A 15335-nucleotide genomic window follows, 5' to 3' on the forward strand; every position below is an offset into this window, starting at 1 on the left:
GTTTAATAAAAATAACAATCACTGGAAATAAGTGTCTCCCTGCCAAAACAGTGCAGTCCTCAAGGTTCTGTAATACTGGAAACCCAGCCATCACTTACCCTTGGCTTCACAAAGCTCTCCCCTGTGACTATACCCCAGGCTGCACCCCGTCCTCAGTCTGTCCACTGCAGGCCCTGCTGGATGGTTGGGGTGCTGGGGGGGTACTTCTGAGAACATATGCTCTCCTTTGAAAGAGGACTGTGGGCCCAGAGGAAGGGACTCTGCCTTGTTATACCGAACACAGGGAACTGATCTCAATTAAGCTTCACATGGAAAGCACAGCTATGTAGAAATATATTTAGCTAGTTAAATGCACACCGCTCAATTCATGCTCCTTTACAGTGGGTGACTGGGCGCCAAGAAACACCATGTTTTCTAAACATCTGGCCCCCTTCTGTCACCGCTGAATAACTACTTTTCTTCAAGCCTGTTGTCCATAACCAGAACAGCAGTGCCTGGTCCTCCCTGGGAAGAACCCAACGACCCAGAAGGAGCTAGGCTCCCGCTCCTTCCTCTGTGCTGATGGGCTATAGTAAATCCATTCAGGACACCTGTAAATCCTTCAGTTAACTCATCTGCACCTAGGATCCCCCTAACATGGGAAACGCACCCTCCTCCTCACACACTTCGTGACCCAGGGTGCAGGCAAAGACAACTTTTTCATTTGTAATATAGTGAGGATGCAGCAACAGGTTGAGAATGAGAATCTAATTAATTAGTATGTGCAGAAAGCACCTGAAATAGAGTGTGGCTCACAGTGACAGCTTTCATTTCATTACTACTAGAATATGATCTTTCCCAAGGCTGCTGTGCCTGTCCCCAGTCTGCAATTCTTTCCTGGAAAATGCTGCCCTTCTAACTGTGCACCGAAGAATTGATGCTTTTGAACTGTGGTGCTAAAGAAGACTCTTGAGAGTCCCTTGGACTGCAAGATCAAAGCAGTCAATCCTAAAGGAAATCAACCCTGACTATTCATTGGAAGGACTGATGCTGAAGCTGAAGCTCCAATACTTTGGCCATCTGATGCAAACTGCCAACTCACTGGAAAAGATCCTGATGCTGAGAAAGACTGAGGGTGAGAGAAGGGGACGACAGAGGATGAGATGGTTGGATGGCATCACCGATTCAACTGATGCGAATCTGAGCAAACTCCAGGAGATAGTGAAGGACAAGGCAAGCCTGGTGTGCGGTCTATGGGGTCACAATGAGTCAGACATGACTTAGCGACTGACCAACAAGTGTGTCTTCCTTGAAAGCCCCCTCTACTCACTCTCTCTTCCGGGGTCCCTGCCATATTAACAGCTGCAGCAGCAGAATGGACAATAAGGCTACTTACAGATAAGCAGTGGAGTTCCCACAGCAGCCGTGAGTCATCATTTCCCACAGCACAGATGGAGAAGCAGAGGCACGGAGGTTAGGCCACTTGCCCAGGAGGCAGGGTTTTAGTCCGGCCATCTGGCCCTGACCCTCACCCTCCACACTGCACTCTCTCTCTCTGGGCTGGCCTCTGCCCACCCCACCAAATGAGTGCTCAGGACGTTCTCAATACAACCTGCCTCCTCCACAGGCAACGGGCATCCCAAGAGTGAGCTGCCTGTCATCCCAACCCTGGGTCCAGCCGACAGACGGAGTCCTGGGACAGAGCAGGTATGCAAGTCTGACTGGTCACTGCAGGCTCTGCTGGTGAGAGGCTCTGGCACCCACCTCTCCCACCCTGAGCCCTGGTCTCACAAGCCCATGCTCCACCAGCTGCCAAATAGCATGCCAGGTCCCTGCACCAGGCCTGAGCGCGAAGCTCGGGGGAAGTAGCCCAAGGGGCGGTGGACAGAAAGACAAGGTCTCTGCCCTCAGCTCAAACTTACAAGGTAGTGGAATCACAGTGTGTGCTTACTTGCTTTTTTCTCTGACTTTCCTTCTATCCAGTCCACCCTCTCTAGGGCAGTGGTGGTCCTCAACCAGGGGGTATCCTGCCCTCTATGGGACACTCAGCAATGTCTGGTGACATTTTTCATCATCACAACTTTGGAATAGGGGTTTTCACTGGCAGCTAGTGAACAGAGGCCAGTGATGCTGCTAAACATCCAACCAGGGACTTCCCTGGTGGTCCAGTGGCTAAAACTCTGTGCTCCCAATGCAGGGGGCCTGGGTTCCATCTCTGGTTAGGAAACTAGATTTCACATGCTACAACTAAGACCTGGTGCAGCCAAATAAATAAATATTACCCCCAAAAAATCTGACCAGGCACGGACAGCCCCACTCCCCACAACCAACAAAAAATGTGATGGTCCAAATGTCAGTGGTGCCAACATGAAGCCCACTGGAGGAGGAGCCGTGGCTGCCATGTGGGAGGACCCAGTGGGCCAGCACGGCTTTAAAGACCAGAAGGAGGCTCTGGGGGGGCAAGGGTGCTGCTTTGCAGGTAGAATCTGTGGGTCAGTCTCCCGTTCCCTGCTGGCCCAGTGACACCCAGGAATCGCTCGGTTGGATGGTAATATCAACCGAAAACGCTGCTGTTTCTGCAGTTCTACCCCACACGGCCTCTGAATGGTCACATCAGGTACTGACCCAGCTGCGCCCAGAGAGGATTGTACGGGTGTGTCTTGGCCAGCATGTTGACCAGCTGAGAGGTGCGTTTCTCGGAGAAGGCTTTGATGGGTGGGTGGTCGACGGGCATGACGGTGGGTACCCAGGCCAGGTGGTAGGTTAGGACTGCAGTCAGCAGGGCAGCAAAAAACCTTGGAGAAATGGGAGAAAACGTAGCCAAGTGAGTCAACGCAGGAAGAGGCAGTCACCCACAGCACGTACACGGCGAGGAACTGCCGTGCAAGGCCCCGGGGGCTGCCCTTACTGGTTCTTGTTGATCTGCTCTATCAGGAGCGTGAACTCCCTGAGGAAGCGCTGGCACAGCTGGGTCCTCTCCAAGGTGCTGGACATCATGGCCAGCCACACGGGCTCGGCGATCCTGGGCACGGAGTACAGGCTCCAGATCGTCCCTCTACAGAAGAGAAGGGGAGCACGGAGCTGTCACAGGGGTCGTGGTGGACGACCCTCGCATAAAGGAACCCAGAAGAAAACAGTCACCTGGGTCTATGCAGCCCCTAGGGCATTCGAAGCAGAATATAACACAGGGGTTGGCTGCAGGGCAGGAAGAGAGACACAAAGAGAGCTGCCCTGTGGGCAGCGTGGGCAGGAGACGGGATGGACTGGGCAAGCAGCGCTGACACACACACATGCCGTGTGTAAGACAGACAGCTAGCGGGAATCTGCTGTGTCGCACAGGGGGCTCAGCTCGGTGCTCTGTGATGGCCTGGGAGGTGGGACGGGGGGCGTGGGAGGAAGGCCAGGAAGGAGGGGACATCTATGCATGCTAATGGCTGAATCACGCTGTCATACAGCGGAAACTAACACAACTTTGTAAGGAATTATACTCCAATTATAAACTGTTTTAAAAAGAAAACTAAAAATAAAATAATATGAAACAGGGGTTGGTAAACTAGGATATAATGTACAGGTCAAATCTGACCTTCATTATAAATAAAGCTTTACTGACACACGGCCATGCTCATCATTTCCCTATTATTTTCCTGTGCTGTTTTTACACAACAGCAAAACTGAGCAGCCACAGCAGAGACCCCTTTACAGGAAACGTATACTAAACACAGATGTAAAATATCCTTTATGATGCCTTGGGTCAGAATCCAGGGCAATTTTTACAGGAGAAAAAAGGAAGAGAGATCAAACATGCTAGACTGAAAACGTGACCATAGGCAATGCAAATCTCTCAATTTCTCGTCAGTACTTTCCTTCTCTGAACCAGAGCACTCTATTCATCAGATGAAAAAGCTACAAAAATGTCTCTTCTTCACTATATTATTTACTAGATTCTTACATGGACTAACAGAATCAAATTCTTAGGACAGTAAGCTGTTAGGAAACTGATGAGTCTAGTCATATCACTTTACAGATTAAGAAACCGAGGTGTAGAGGAGCTATGTTCCTTACAGCAGAAACACACTCCGATGAGGACGCCTGGTGCTGGGGGCTCTGCTCCAGCCCATGTGGCTCACAGGGGTCCTTCCAAGGAGCACACCGACTTAGCCTAGGTTTCCATTCCCCATCGAGAAACCGGCTTTAAGAAGCACTGCAACAGCCCTGCTTAGCCTGTTGATCATGAATCCCACCTGCACCCCAGAGCAGATCACCTCTCTGCCTCTGAGTCTAGGACACATCCCCTCTCCCCAGTGAATATACACAAGGCATATTCTGACCTCAGTTTGGGGCCATGTGCATCCAAGGAGCTAGGACACAAAGGATCCTGCCTTGGCCCAAAGCAGAACATTTCTGAGCAGACAGGAGGGACAAGTTACAGCCACACGGACCTGGGGTTCACCTACTGAAACCAAGGCCTGCAAGCACTAACACACCATACTGTCATCGTTTCTGAGCAGCAGTTTGCTAAAGTAAGAACAAGACCCATCCACCCACAGTGAGGCCTCTGATCCTGCACTTTCAGATCTGGACCTTTCGTTACACAAGTGTGCAGATGCTCCAGTACAAGCCACCCTGGAGTCTGTCACAGCAGCCCCAGGGCGCCTACACTGCAGGAGGTTCACTAGTCACCACATTGCCACCAAAACACACAGCTATACATATTCCTCAAATATCTGACTTGGTCTGAACAATGCCAGATAATGAGTCATGTGTTATATGAGTACTTTACACATAATTCAGGGCTCAGCAAAGACTGGAGACTTTGCTTCAAGCAGCATCTGAGTTCACCAGCCTTTACCTTCATCACAAAAACCTTCTAACGTTCTAAGAATTGTAAACATTTTTGTCCTGCAGCTAGAAAGGAACAGTTGGATTCATTCATTAGCCCGTGACTGCTTCAGATGGGGGCTTCCACTCCCCACCCAAGAAGCCAGCCCTGAGGAGTGCTGTAACAACCCTGCTCAGCCTGGTGACCGTGAATCCCACCTGCCCCCAGAGCAGACCACATTTCTGCCTGACACAAGGGGCAAAACCTCTAGAAAACTGGTCTCCAGGATACAAAGGTCGTCAGTTAGGAACTCACAGCAAAGATACACTAGGGTGATCATGTGACTCATGTCCCAAGGAGGACCCTCACGGGGAGGACGCCAGGTGTGCACAGGATGGTCCTGACAAACCAGAGTGTAATGTCCCTGACCCACACACTCTCCCCACTTGTGCTCTGGACGAACATCTGGACTTCAAGTTTCTGCATCTATAAAGTGGGCTAAGAGTGCTTACTCTGAGAGCTTTTGTGAGATGACACGAGACATATGAACATCAGTTTTCCCCATTCATTCTGGTAGAAACAATCAGATTAAAGACTGTCCCTCAGGCAGTCATGAGGATTACTTAGTGCTGGTGACTTAAACTTTTTGCTCCTTTGGGCCTTAGCTTCTAAGGAAGGAGCTGCTAAAATAACCAATAGTTATTATGTTATAAATAACCAGCCCTCAACTCGGAATCTGCCCCCAACTCTGATTCCGAGTCATGGTCTCCACACATGTGGAGGTTCAAGGTTGCTGCTCCACAATATCCCTTACTGGGTTGTTGCCAACTTACCTGAACTCCCCCAGAGCTTCCATCAGACGGCTGACATAGAACTGGACACGGAGACTCGACTCTGCTATCTTCCTGCAGGAAATCATGGCCTTCGGTGGAGAGAAAAGAAGTCACCTTATGCTGAGACGACATTCCTTCACAATCATCTACCAGGCTTTACTCATGAGACAAGGTTACAGCCCACATGGGAGGCAGTAATTCCCTTTCCCAGAGCGATGAGCACCTGCTGACTGACACGAGTGTGCCTACGGATCCGTCTACCACTGCTGCTGCCAATCCCCGCGCCCCGGGAAAGTGATCCAGGACAGAGCCCGCCGCCCTTACAGCCCCATGGGGCCATGCACTGCACTTTCAGTACCTTTTCAATGGCACTCTTCAGCCTGTTCATGTGAGATTCAAACAGGGGGAAGTGAGAAAAAAAGAAGTCCTGGAAATTCCTCTGTGCCTCTTCCTTCTCGCACAGTGAAAAGATGATGCTTATGGCAATCTTCTTCCTCCGGACTATGGCCGGGTTGGAACTGCAGGTTTCTTCAGCTAAGCTGAACGTCTCATCCATTGACCTGGAAGGAGAAGGGGTTTGAGGAGCTGCCCTGCATCAGTGGACCACATCCCCTGCTAAGCTCCTCCTCCGTCAGATTCTGTTGTGGAAATGAAAACCTCCACTTGATACTCAGTGTTATCATAACATGAAAAGAAACTTCAGTGAGAACTGAAAATAATTTTAAGTGCCCTCTTATTAGATTCTTAGTCCTTTTCCCTTAGACTGTGTTACATCAGACTGGTGATATTTGGGAAGGGGTGTGAAACATATGTTGGCTCAAAACACAGGCCCTCAGTTTTGGCTAGTAGATACCAGTAGATAAGAATCTCTGAAAGGGAAGGCCCTCTGCAGTCCATTGTGTGACCAGGACATCGCATTTGAACATTTACTAGTAGCCAGGGCTTGCTTTCCCAAGGTTACTAAAACTATTAGATGAAGTTACTCCTATAAATGCTGAGACTAAGTCATGCAACCTTGAACACTCTCCGGGAAACCCCCCAAGAAGAAAGATCCCCCTCTCTTCTACTATAGTCAGCACCTGGACCAACTTAACGTTCTGTGCAAAGACTCTGCTTCTAGGATGAGAGAAGCCAACAAACTGAATATGTATTCAATTTGTTGTAAGGGGTGAACCTCACAAATACAGCCAATCCAGGTCTCTCCTTTATTCTGAAAAAACCAGCATATGACCATGTAGGGCTAACAGCAAGAGTGAAAGATTTTATAAATTATTTTGTTTTTTTCTATAAAGACACCAAAGCAAAGGATGTGCATTCATGCTAAGTCGCTTCAGTTATGTCCAACTCTCTGCGACTCTATGGCCTGTAGCCAGCCAGGCTCCTCTGTCCATGGGATTCTCCAGGTGAGAATACTGGAGTGGGTAGCCATGCCCTGCTCCAGGGGATCTTCCCGACCCAGGGATAGAACCCACATCTATCTGTCTCCTGCACTGGCAGGCGGGTTCTTTACCACTAGCGCCACCTTTAGGAAGTCCCGAAGCAAGTGACATCACACTGCAAATGAAAGCGCCTAGCCTGGCACAAGGTAGGTTTGCAGTAAATCTTTCTTATTGACCCTAGTGTTCAGCTGTGTCTGTTGCTAAGCACAGGAGGACGATGTCTCCTCCATGTCCTGTACTACAAACTACACCCCGACGGTCACGTCTGCTGGCAAAACTCAAGGCAACCAGCCTCATTCCTGGTCTTTAACTTGTTCTTTAGTGCTCTACGCACAGTAGATTTCGAACATACCTACATTTTAAACACATACACACATCAGAAGTTTTATGGTCAGGAAAGCTATCTCATTTTTAAAGGAAAGGAGACAGGCATCGTGTTTGAATCTCAGAGGACCATGTCATTGGTGTGGCTGATAAATCTGTAAAAGACTTCACTCAAGACACGCCAGGGGAAGGACATGGTCTCCCAGTGCTCTTGTAAATGCTAGGCATTAAAATAAACCAGCAACCGCTTTCTCTGAGAAACCCCTAGATCCTAATTATTTGCGTGACAGAAAGAAACTGTTGAGGCGCTCTTACGATTTTACTTAATTTCATACAATGCTCCCTCCTCTTTTCCACAGTACCTGTCCTATAACTTTGATTCTCTGCACCAGTTTATTTGTATTCTGTAGAGGAAATTCTGAGCTTATGTTACACCAATCCTTTCTTGCAACCCTTTCTTCTTTGTCATCTCCTACTTCCCTCCTTTTTGCAAAAGTCAAAATGCCGACAGCGGTCTGCATGTCTTGGTCAATGTGGTCTCTAATAAACAAACTGCAGTGATCATCAAGCCCTCTTCAGATGTCTGAGTCAGCTCCAGCTCCACCCTGAAAACAGTAACCAACTCGTCAGCACAGCAGACGGTGCCACCTGCTGAATTTCTGAGAATCACCAGCAGCTCTAACAGCGTGTTGGCTCTCACTTGCTCCCCTGAACTCTAAAGCAGCTGAGTTTTGTTCAGTCTGTAGTAGTCTTGGATTGGCCATGCAAACTGGAATAAATCAGGCCATGTGGTATTTATAAATATACTTTTTTAAAGCCTGGGTTCATTTTTTTTTAATTGGAGGAAAATTGCTTTACAATGTTGTGTTGGTTTTTGCCATATGATGACTCGAATCAGTCATAATTATATAAATATCCCCTCCCTCTTCAGACTCCCTCCCTTCCTCGTCCCAGCCCTTTAGGTAATCCCAGAGTGCAAGGCCAAGCTGCCTGTGTTACGCTATACAGCAGCTTTCCCCTAGCTATTTTACACATGCTACCTTCTCAATTTGTCCTACCCACTCCTTTCCCTGCTATGCTCCCAAGTCTGTTCTCTACGTCTGCATCTCCATTTCTTCCCTGTAAATAGGTTCATCAGTACTATTTTTCTATATTCCATATATATGTGTTAATATATGATATTTATGATATTTGTTTTTCTCTTTCTGACTTGCTTCACTCTGTATAACAGGCTCTTGGTTCATCCACCTCACTACAACTGACTCACATTTTCTTCCTTTTTGTGGCTGAGTAATACTGTAAATTCTGTGTGGATCACAATAAACTACAGAAAATGCTTCAAGAGATGGGAATACCAGACCACCTGACCTGCCTCTTGAGAAATCTGTATGCATGTCAAGAAGCAACAGTTAGAACTGGACATGGAACAACAGACTGGTTCCATATTGGAAAAGGAGTACGTCAAGGCTGTATATTGTCACTCTGCTTATTTAACTTAAATGCAGAGTACATCATGAGAAACACTGGGCTGGAAGAAGCACAAGCTGGAATCAAGATTGCCGGCAGAAATATCAATAACGTCAGATATGCAGATGACACCACCCTTATGGCAGAGAGTGAAGAGGAACTCAAAAGCCTCTTGATGAAAGTGAGAGAGGAGAGTGAAAAAGTTGGCTTAAAGTTCAACATTCAGAAAACTAAGATCATGGCATCTGGTCCCATCCCTTCATGGGAAATAGATGGGGAAACAGTGGAAGCAGTGTCAGACTTTATTTTTTTGGGCTCCAAAATCACTGCAGATGGTGACTGCAGCCATGAAATTAAAAGACACTTACTCCTTGGAAGGAAAGTTATGACCAACCTAGATAGCATATTAAAAAGCAGAGACATTACTTTGCCAACAAAGATCCGTCTGGTCAAGGCTATGGTTTTTCCAGTGGTCATGTATGGACGTGAGAGTTGGACAGTGAAGAAAGCTGAGCGCTGAAGAATTGATGCTTTTGAACTGTGGTGTTGGAGAAGACTCTTGAGAGTCCCTTGGACTGCAAGGAGATCCAACCAGTCCATCCTAAAGAAGATCAGTCCTGAGTGTTCACTGGAAGGACTGATACCGAAGCTGAAACTCCAATACTTTGGCCACCTCATTCGAAGAGTTGACTCATTGGAAAAGACCCTGATGCTGGGAGGGATTGGGGGCAGGAGGAGAAGGGGACGACAGAGGATGAGATGGCTGGATTGCATCACCGACTCAATGGACATGAGTTTGGGTAAACTCCGGGAGTTAGTGATGGACAGGGAGTTGCGATTCATGGAGTCGCAAAGAGTCGGATATGACTGAGTGACTGAACTGAACTGAATACTGTAAATGTGCTTTTAAGATCAATCGACATGATAGCATGCTTCAAAGTGTTTTTCAACATTTAACTATGCACACAAATACTTTACCATAGCTTTACCGTCAGGGCACTAGGTGAGATAGACAGTCCATTTTGCAAACATGGAAACTGAGGCAGAGTGACTGACGTGCTTCAGAACAGAAAGGTTTTCAATGACCACGCTGCAGTCAGAGCCCAGGGCTTCTGTCTGCTGGCCCTGGCTCACTGCTCAGACACTGGGAATACCCGGGGCTCTGGGCCCACGTCTGATCCGTCTGCTGGGGTCACCCAGCTGGAGCACTGAGAGGAGTGGCTGGGAGCAGTCACACAGCTGACAGGCCTTCAAGTCAAGGGAAGGCTAAGCTACACACTGAATTTTTCTTCTTATAAAAAAAACCAAATAGAACTTTGCTGACACTTATGAACAGCATTTACATACGTTATGAATACTTCAAGATCCTAAATAAAGCCAAAACTCTACTATTTAAGTACATCTCAGTGACCCATAGCTGATCTCAGGACTGCTTAGTGTAAACGATTATGTCACTCTGAACTCATACTGAATCTTTGGATTACACTGGAACATACGAAATCACCATTTCTGTAGGTCAAAGAACAACTCATCAGCAACTCTGGTTACTTGTTTTATAATTCAAGGAAACAGCCTTTCTGGGACATTATAATAGCTGCTTCTTCAGGGTTTCAACAGCCCCACTAAGGGGGGAAATCTCTGCAGCCTCTCTCCCCCACCGCTCTGGCAGCACCTCTGCATCAGCTGATAAACTGCCTGCTGATTCTCCCTGCCCTGTCTCCAGTCACCAAAGCTCCCCATGTGGGATGGCAGGGACCCAAGGTACGGGTGTCCACGAGCAACCAACCCTATGGACGTGAAGATCCTCCCTGGCCACCCTGAACTCTCTCTGGAATGAAGTCTTTGCTGTGACTTTTCCCTCAAAGCAGAAGTAATCACATTTCTAGGACCCACTGTTCTCTGGTCCAGCGTCAGAGACTAATCCCCACTCCCACAAGGGTGCTGCCATAAGGGAGATGGGCGATACCCCTGTAGTTGAAGGATCTTCACAGGCAGTGATGGATGTTGAGTCCCTGCAGCTCTTCCGTCCTGGGTGTCAGACAGGACAAGCCCAGGGCCAGCCCAGGCTGTGCCCCCTCGCAGGGCTGCTCTCAGAAGGGCTGAAGCTCGAGGTAGCATTCAGTGGGTGCGACCTTGACCCCTAACTGTGTCACCTTTAACCTGTGCTCTCTAAGTGCAGTCTGATGGGGTGATGACGCACGCACACGAGCATGCACACAGATGCCAGGCAGCTGAGCACCCGGGGAACTTGGGCGCTGGGCAGTCAGCCTGGAGTCAAGCACACACCCACATGACCAGAATCCAGGTGCCACGAGGCCCCAAGGCGGCAAGGCTGGGACCTGGGCCCAGACTGGTGGTGGCAGCAGGTCACGGCTGTGGGAGGGGGAAAGGGCTTGGGCAGACACAGTGGAGGCAGCTTGTCTGTCCATCATCAGAGCCCACCCTTGTGGAGTCTGCACAAATACTCAGCTCTTTGTCCTGAGCCCCAGGGCAGTAAATTATCACAAAGAAGGGCCTACAGTGGACAATGCAGTAAAGTATTAATACATCAGGGACTTACTAGAGTTCTTCAAAGAGTTTGTAATCTCTCATTTTGAAAACTGCAGCAACATTGCCAAGCAAATACTCACAAGCACAGAAATAGAAATCAAGTGTAGAGACTGTTGCACTGAATAGAAAATACCCATTACTTTCTAGATGAAGCTTTAGATGATGAAATTATTAATAAGGAAGCCCATTTTAAAATTAATTTTCCATATAATTGACAACATAGTATAGAATGCATAAACACGCATTCTGAATTACACGCAACCCACAAAGACACTTCTAATTTCTTGTAAGACCTCTATAAGTTGCAGGAATTGGCAGAGGAAACATTAAAATAATCTTGTATAAACTTACATTTAAAATTGAATTCAGACATACAAAATGGGTATGTGTGAAGAATAAAATCTTTAGCAAAACTTCTCCATAAGAATTATCTTATTTAGATGTATTTTTTTAAAGTTTATTAAAAATTTATCTCAATGTTGTTATCATCTATACAGCTCCAGTAACTGTTACAATAAACAAAATGAGCTTTCCCAAAATAAAAAAATTATCAAAAATTATCTAACATCTTGCAATTGAAAGGAGCAGCTAACACTGCTTTCAATTATGCCAACTGAAATATAAATTATGATGACCTAAACAAATGAATCTGCAGAAAAGTGAGCCAGAAAAAATCTTATGAGTCAAGATATCTTATGAAGTATTACTACTGGTTATATAAAATTACTGCACCAAAACATTTTTTTTGCAATTTATAAGTTTATGTTAATAGTTATGGATTACTATTACTCCTATTTATATTTTGAAAGTAAAATATTTTTAATATATTTATTTACATTTATTTATTTGGCTGTGCTGAGATTTAGTTGTGGCATGTGGGATATAGTTCCCTGACCAGGGATTGAACCCAGGTCCCTTGCATTGGGAGTGAGCAGTCTTAACCACTGAACCACCAGGGAAGTCCTAAAAGTAAAATACTTTTAATGGAAAAGCCTTACACTCGTTTAATAGGTTGTTCTCGAAATGCCTGGAGCTTAATCTTTTAAAAAGAAATATTAACATGTGATGTTAATCTTGGGAGAAGAGGGTGCCGGCAGCCTGATGCCCTCTACATATCTCAGCCCCCCATATCTCAGCCTGTTCTTTCAGGACCAATTCCATGAAGGTTCCCCAAGCCCCAAGACCTCCAGAAGGCTGCCTCTCTCTCCCGAGCTCCAAACACTCTACCCTCTCTAAGCATTTATCTTCTTCATACCATTATTTACCTGTTCGTCTTCATGAACTTCTGAAATGCAGTTGTGCAGCTGACTCTTCACTCCCTCACAGACCCTATACATGCTACTCACAATTCAACTTACTAAATCAACTGACTGTCGTCTGGCTTTTATAGGGACAACCATCTTCATTTCCTTTTAAGTTGTGGGTTGTATGAAGAAGAGATTGGAAGCTATTGATGTAATATCATCATAAGTCAAAAATGTACATTTTGCAATTTAAACTTTAGATCTGAAACCAACTGAAATAAAGGCAAAGGATATCTTGGAACCATCTCTATTCATAATCAAACTCATGACTGTTTAAGAATTTAAGTTTTACCAAAAAAAAAAAAAGAGTATGTCACCATTCTTGGGTTCATATATTTTCAAAGACCATACTGTGTCACCATAAGCCAAGATTTATTCCAGCCTTCTCACTTACACAAGCTACCCCCTGAGGGGAGCCAGTACAAACAGAGCATGTACTCACTTTAAATCAACACAGATCTACCTGGATATTCCCAGTGTCCTTCCTAGACCCTCCACTTGTAAACTTCCAGGCTGAGCTGAAGCTGAGTGGAAAGCTTCCACCCTTTCCCAGGGACAGCAGGTGAACACAGTGTCTATGGGCACCCCCGGCCGCCCACCTGGGGCCCACCTGGGTGCCCCTCACAGCAAGGGGAACCCAGCTCACCTCCTGGGGATGATGCCGTTTTCCAAGCTTGTGGTCTGGCTCCGAAGCCAGCGGCGCTGGTAGCTGCTGGACGAGGAGGTGGAGGAGCTTGGAGACGGGAATGGTGTGATCAGAAGGCTGCTCAGGGAGGCTGCAAGAAGAAGATTGGAAAGTGAGAGCTGAACTCAAGGAGCCTGCGTGAACCTACACAAAAAGCACAAGCCCAGGAACCTAACTGTTCAGGTTCTACAGGCCACACCCAGCAGGGGGAGACCAGCCTCCCCTCTGTACTGCGAGAAAATATCCCATAAAAGGGGAAATAAGTCAAAAGGAACAGGGATCACAGACAGAGTCTTGCATCCATGACCAGACCTCACTTACAAACGCAAACAAGTATTACTCATCCACTCAAGAGTGCTAACTGCAGATTTCTGATACAGTGTTCCACAGAACTATTGCTGTTGCTGCCGGGTAACCAGTGCCCGACACAGCGTTCACTCACACACATTACCTCTCTTGACCACTTCTTCACTCGATATTCAGAGGTGAAAGCCAGGCAGAAAGGTAGTTCCTCCACACAGCATCGCCTCTCCTGCACCCCCAGCCCCAAATACGTAGCATCTGCCCCCAGCCCCCGGCACACTGCCACTCCCTCGCTGTGAAAGAGGATTATGTGCATGTGCCATGTGCTCAGTGGTGTCCAACTCTTCATAACCTCATGAACTGGGGTCCATTAGACTCCTCTGCCCATGGAATGTTCTAAGCAAGAATACTGGAGTGGGTTGCCATTTCCTCCTCCAGGGGATCTTTCCAATCCAGGGCTTGAACCCTGGTCTTTGCATCTCCTGCATTGGCCAGGTGGATTCTTTACCACTAGCACCACCTGGGAAATCTTGTGAAAGTGGAAAAACTAGTCCTAAATGTTTTTTCCACTTGCACTACTTATCTGCCTTGAGCCACTCTGCTTCTTCCTGTTATGTAATATCAGTGCCTCCCGAAGTAGGAGCTTCATACAACCTGACTGGTCCCCCTCAGGGCAGGCAAAAGGGCTCCTCTCAAATCTCGGCTGCTGGGCGGAGCTCTGTGGGTTTGGAATGCTGGAGGAGGCAGACTTTTTCTCCTTTTACCTCCCCAAGTTACTGGGTCAGGTAGAGAAGGGAATGGAATGTGACAGGCAGCCAGTCGACATTTTCAGACACAGGTACTGACTTCACTAAGCACAGTATACCATGCTCATGGACACCGCTGGAAGGCAGCTTCTCCACACGAGCTATCATGTTCTTATTTCTACTTTTACAGGCAGATGGAAATAGGCTGAGTCCCCAGCGTGAGTTCTGAAATCCTGCAAGGGTTGCCTGGCTGCGCATCCAGCATCTGCAATGTGCCAGGCACTGTGCAGCGCATGGTGGCCCCACATGGAGCTGACGGCTGAAAGACCAGAGAACCCCCAGCCACAAGGGTGAGAAGCTAACAATCTAGGCTTCCTTGTCCGCAGCAGAGGTGCTGTGAGCATCCATGAGATGCTCTTCTTCTGATCTAGTCAACATGCACAGGAAAAGTAGAGCTTATTCATCAGTGATCCCTTGTATCCAGGATGTGCCTGGGATACAACGGACAATTAACAAAGGCTTGCTGAATGTATGGCACTTCTGCACTGAAGGGCTGCCAGGTGAGGCTCACCTGGTTTCAGCCTTGAGGCTGGACTTACACCTCCAAAATGAAATCCCCATTTCAAGCATTAGTGAGTAGGTAACTCTACTGAGAATTCTGAAGGGAGATAGAGTTTTTCCTCAAAGTCACAGAATACTACTTAATTAAAAAAATCCTACTTAGATGTGTCTGCCCCACCCTCAAGTTCTCAAAATCCCCTATAAAATCCAGAAGATCCTCGTTCCCTATTCCCAAATCTCAGGGTCCCTGGTCTTATGCTGAGCACATCAGCTTCTTCTTGGCAGGTGGAGGACACCATTGAGATGCAGCACTTGTATTATAAAT

General features: G+C 47.2%; 1 protein-coding gene across 7 annotated transcripts in view; it reads right to left on the reverse strand.

Annotated features, from left to right (window-relative positions):
* The window catches only part of FNIP2 (folliculin interacting protein 2), a 124074-nt gene that overhangs the window by 27981 nt on the left and 80758 nt on the right, over nucleotides 1-15335 (reverse strand). For all 7 annotated transcript variants that reach the window (XM_070474922.1, XM_070474925.1, XM_070474920.1 and 4 more), the window contains 5 exons: nucleotides 13362-13491; nucleotides 5990-6191; nucleotides 5632-5720; nucleotides 2888-3034; nucleotides 2605-2774 (listed from right to left, as the gene is read on the reverse strand). In XM_070474922.1, the coding sequence (XP_070331023.1) occupies nucleotides 2605-2774; nucleotides 2888-3034; nucleotides 5632-5720; nucleotides 5990-6191; nucleotides 13362-13491 (738 nt within the window). The remainder of the gene's footprint in view (nucleotides 1-2604; nucleotides 2775-2887; nucleotides 3035-5631; nucleotides 5721-5989; nucleotides 6192-13361; nucleotides 13492-15335) is intronic.

The sequence above is a fragment of the Odocoileus virginianus genome, chromosome 12, assembly GCF_023699985.2.
Source record: "Odocoileus virginianus isolate 20LAN1187 ecotype Illinois chromosome 12, Ovbor_1.2, whole genome shotgun sequence".
NCBI classification, from domain to species: Eukaryota; Metazoa; Chordata; class Mammalia; order Artiodactyla; family Cervidae; genus Odocoileus; species Odocoileus virginianus.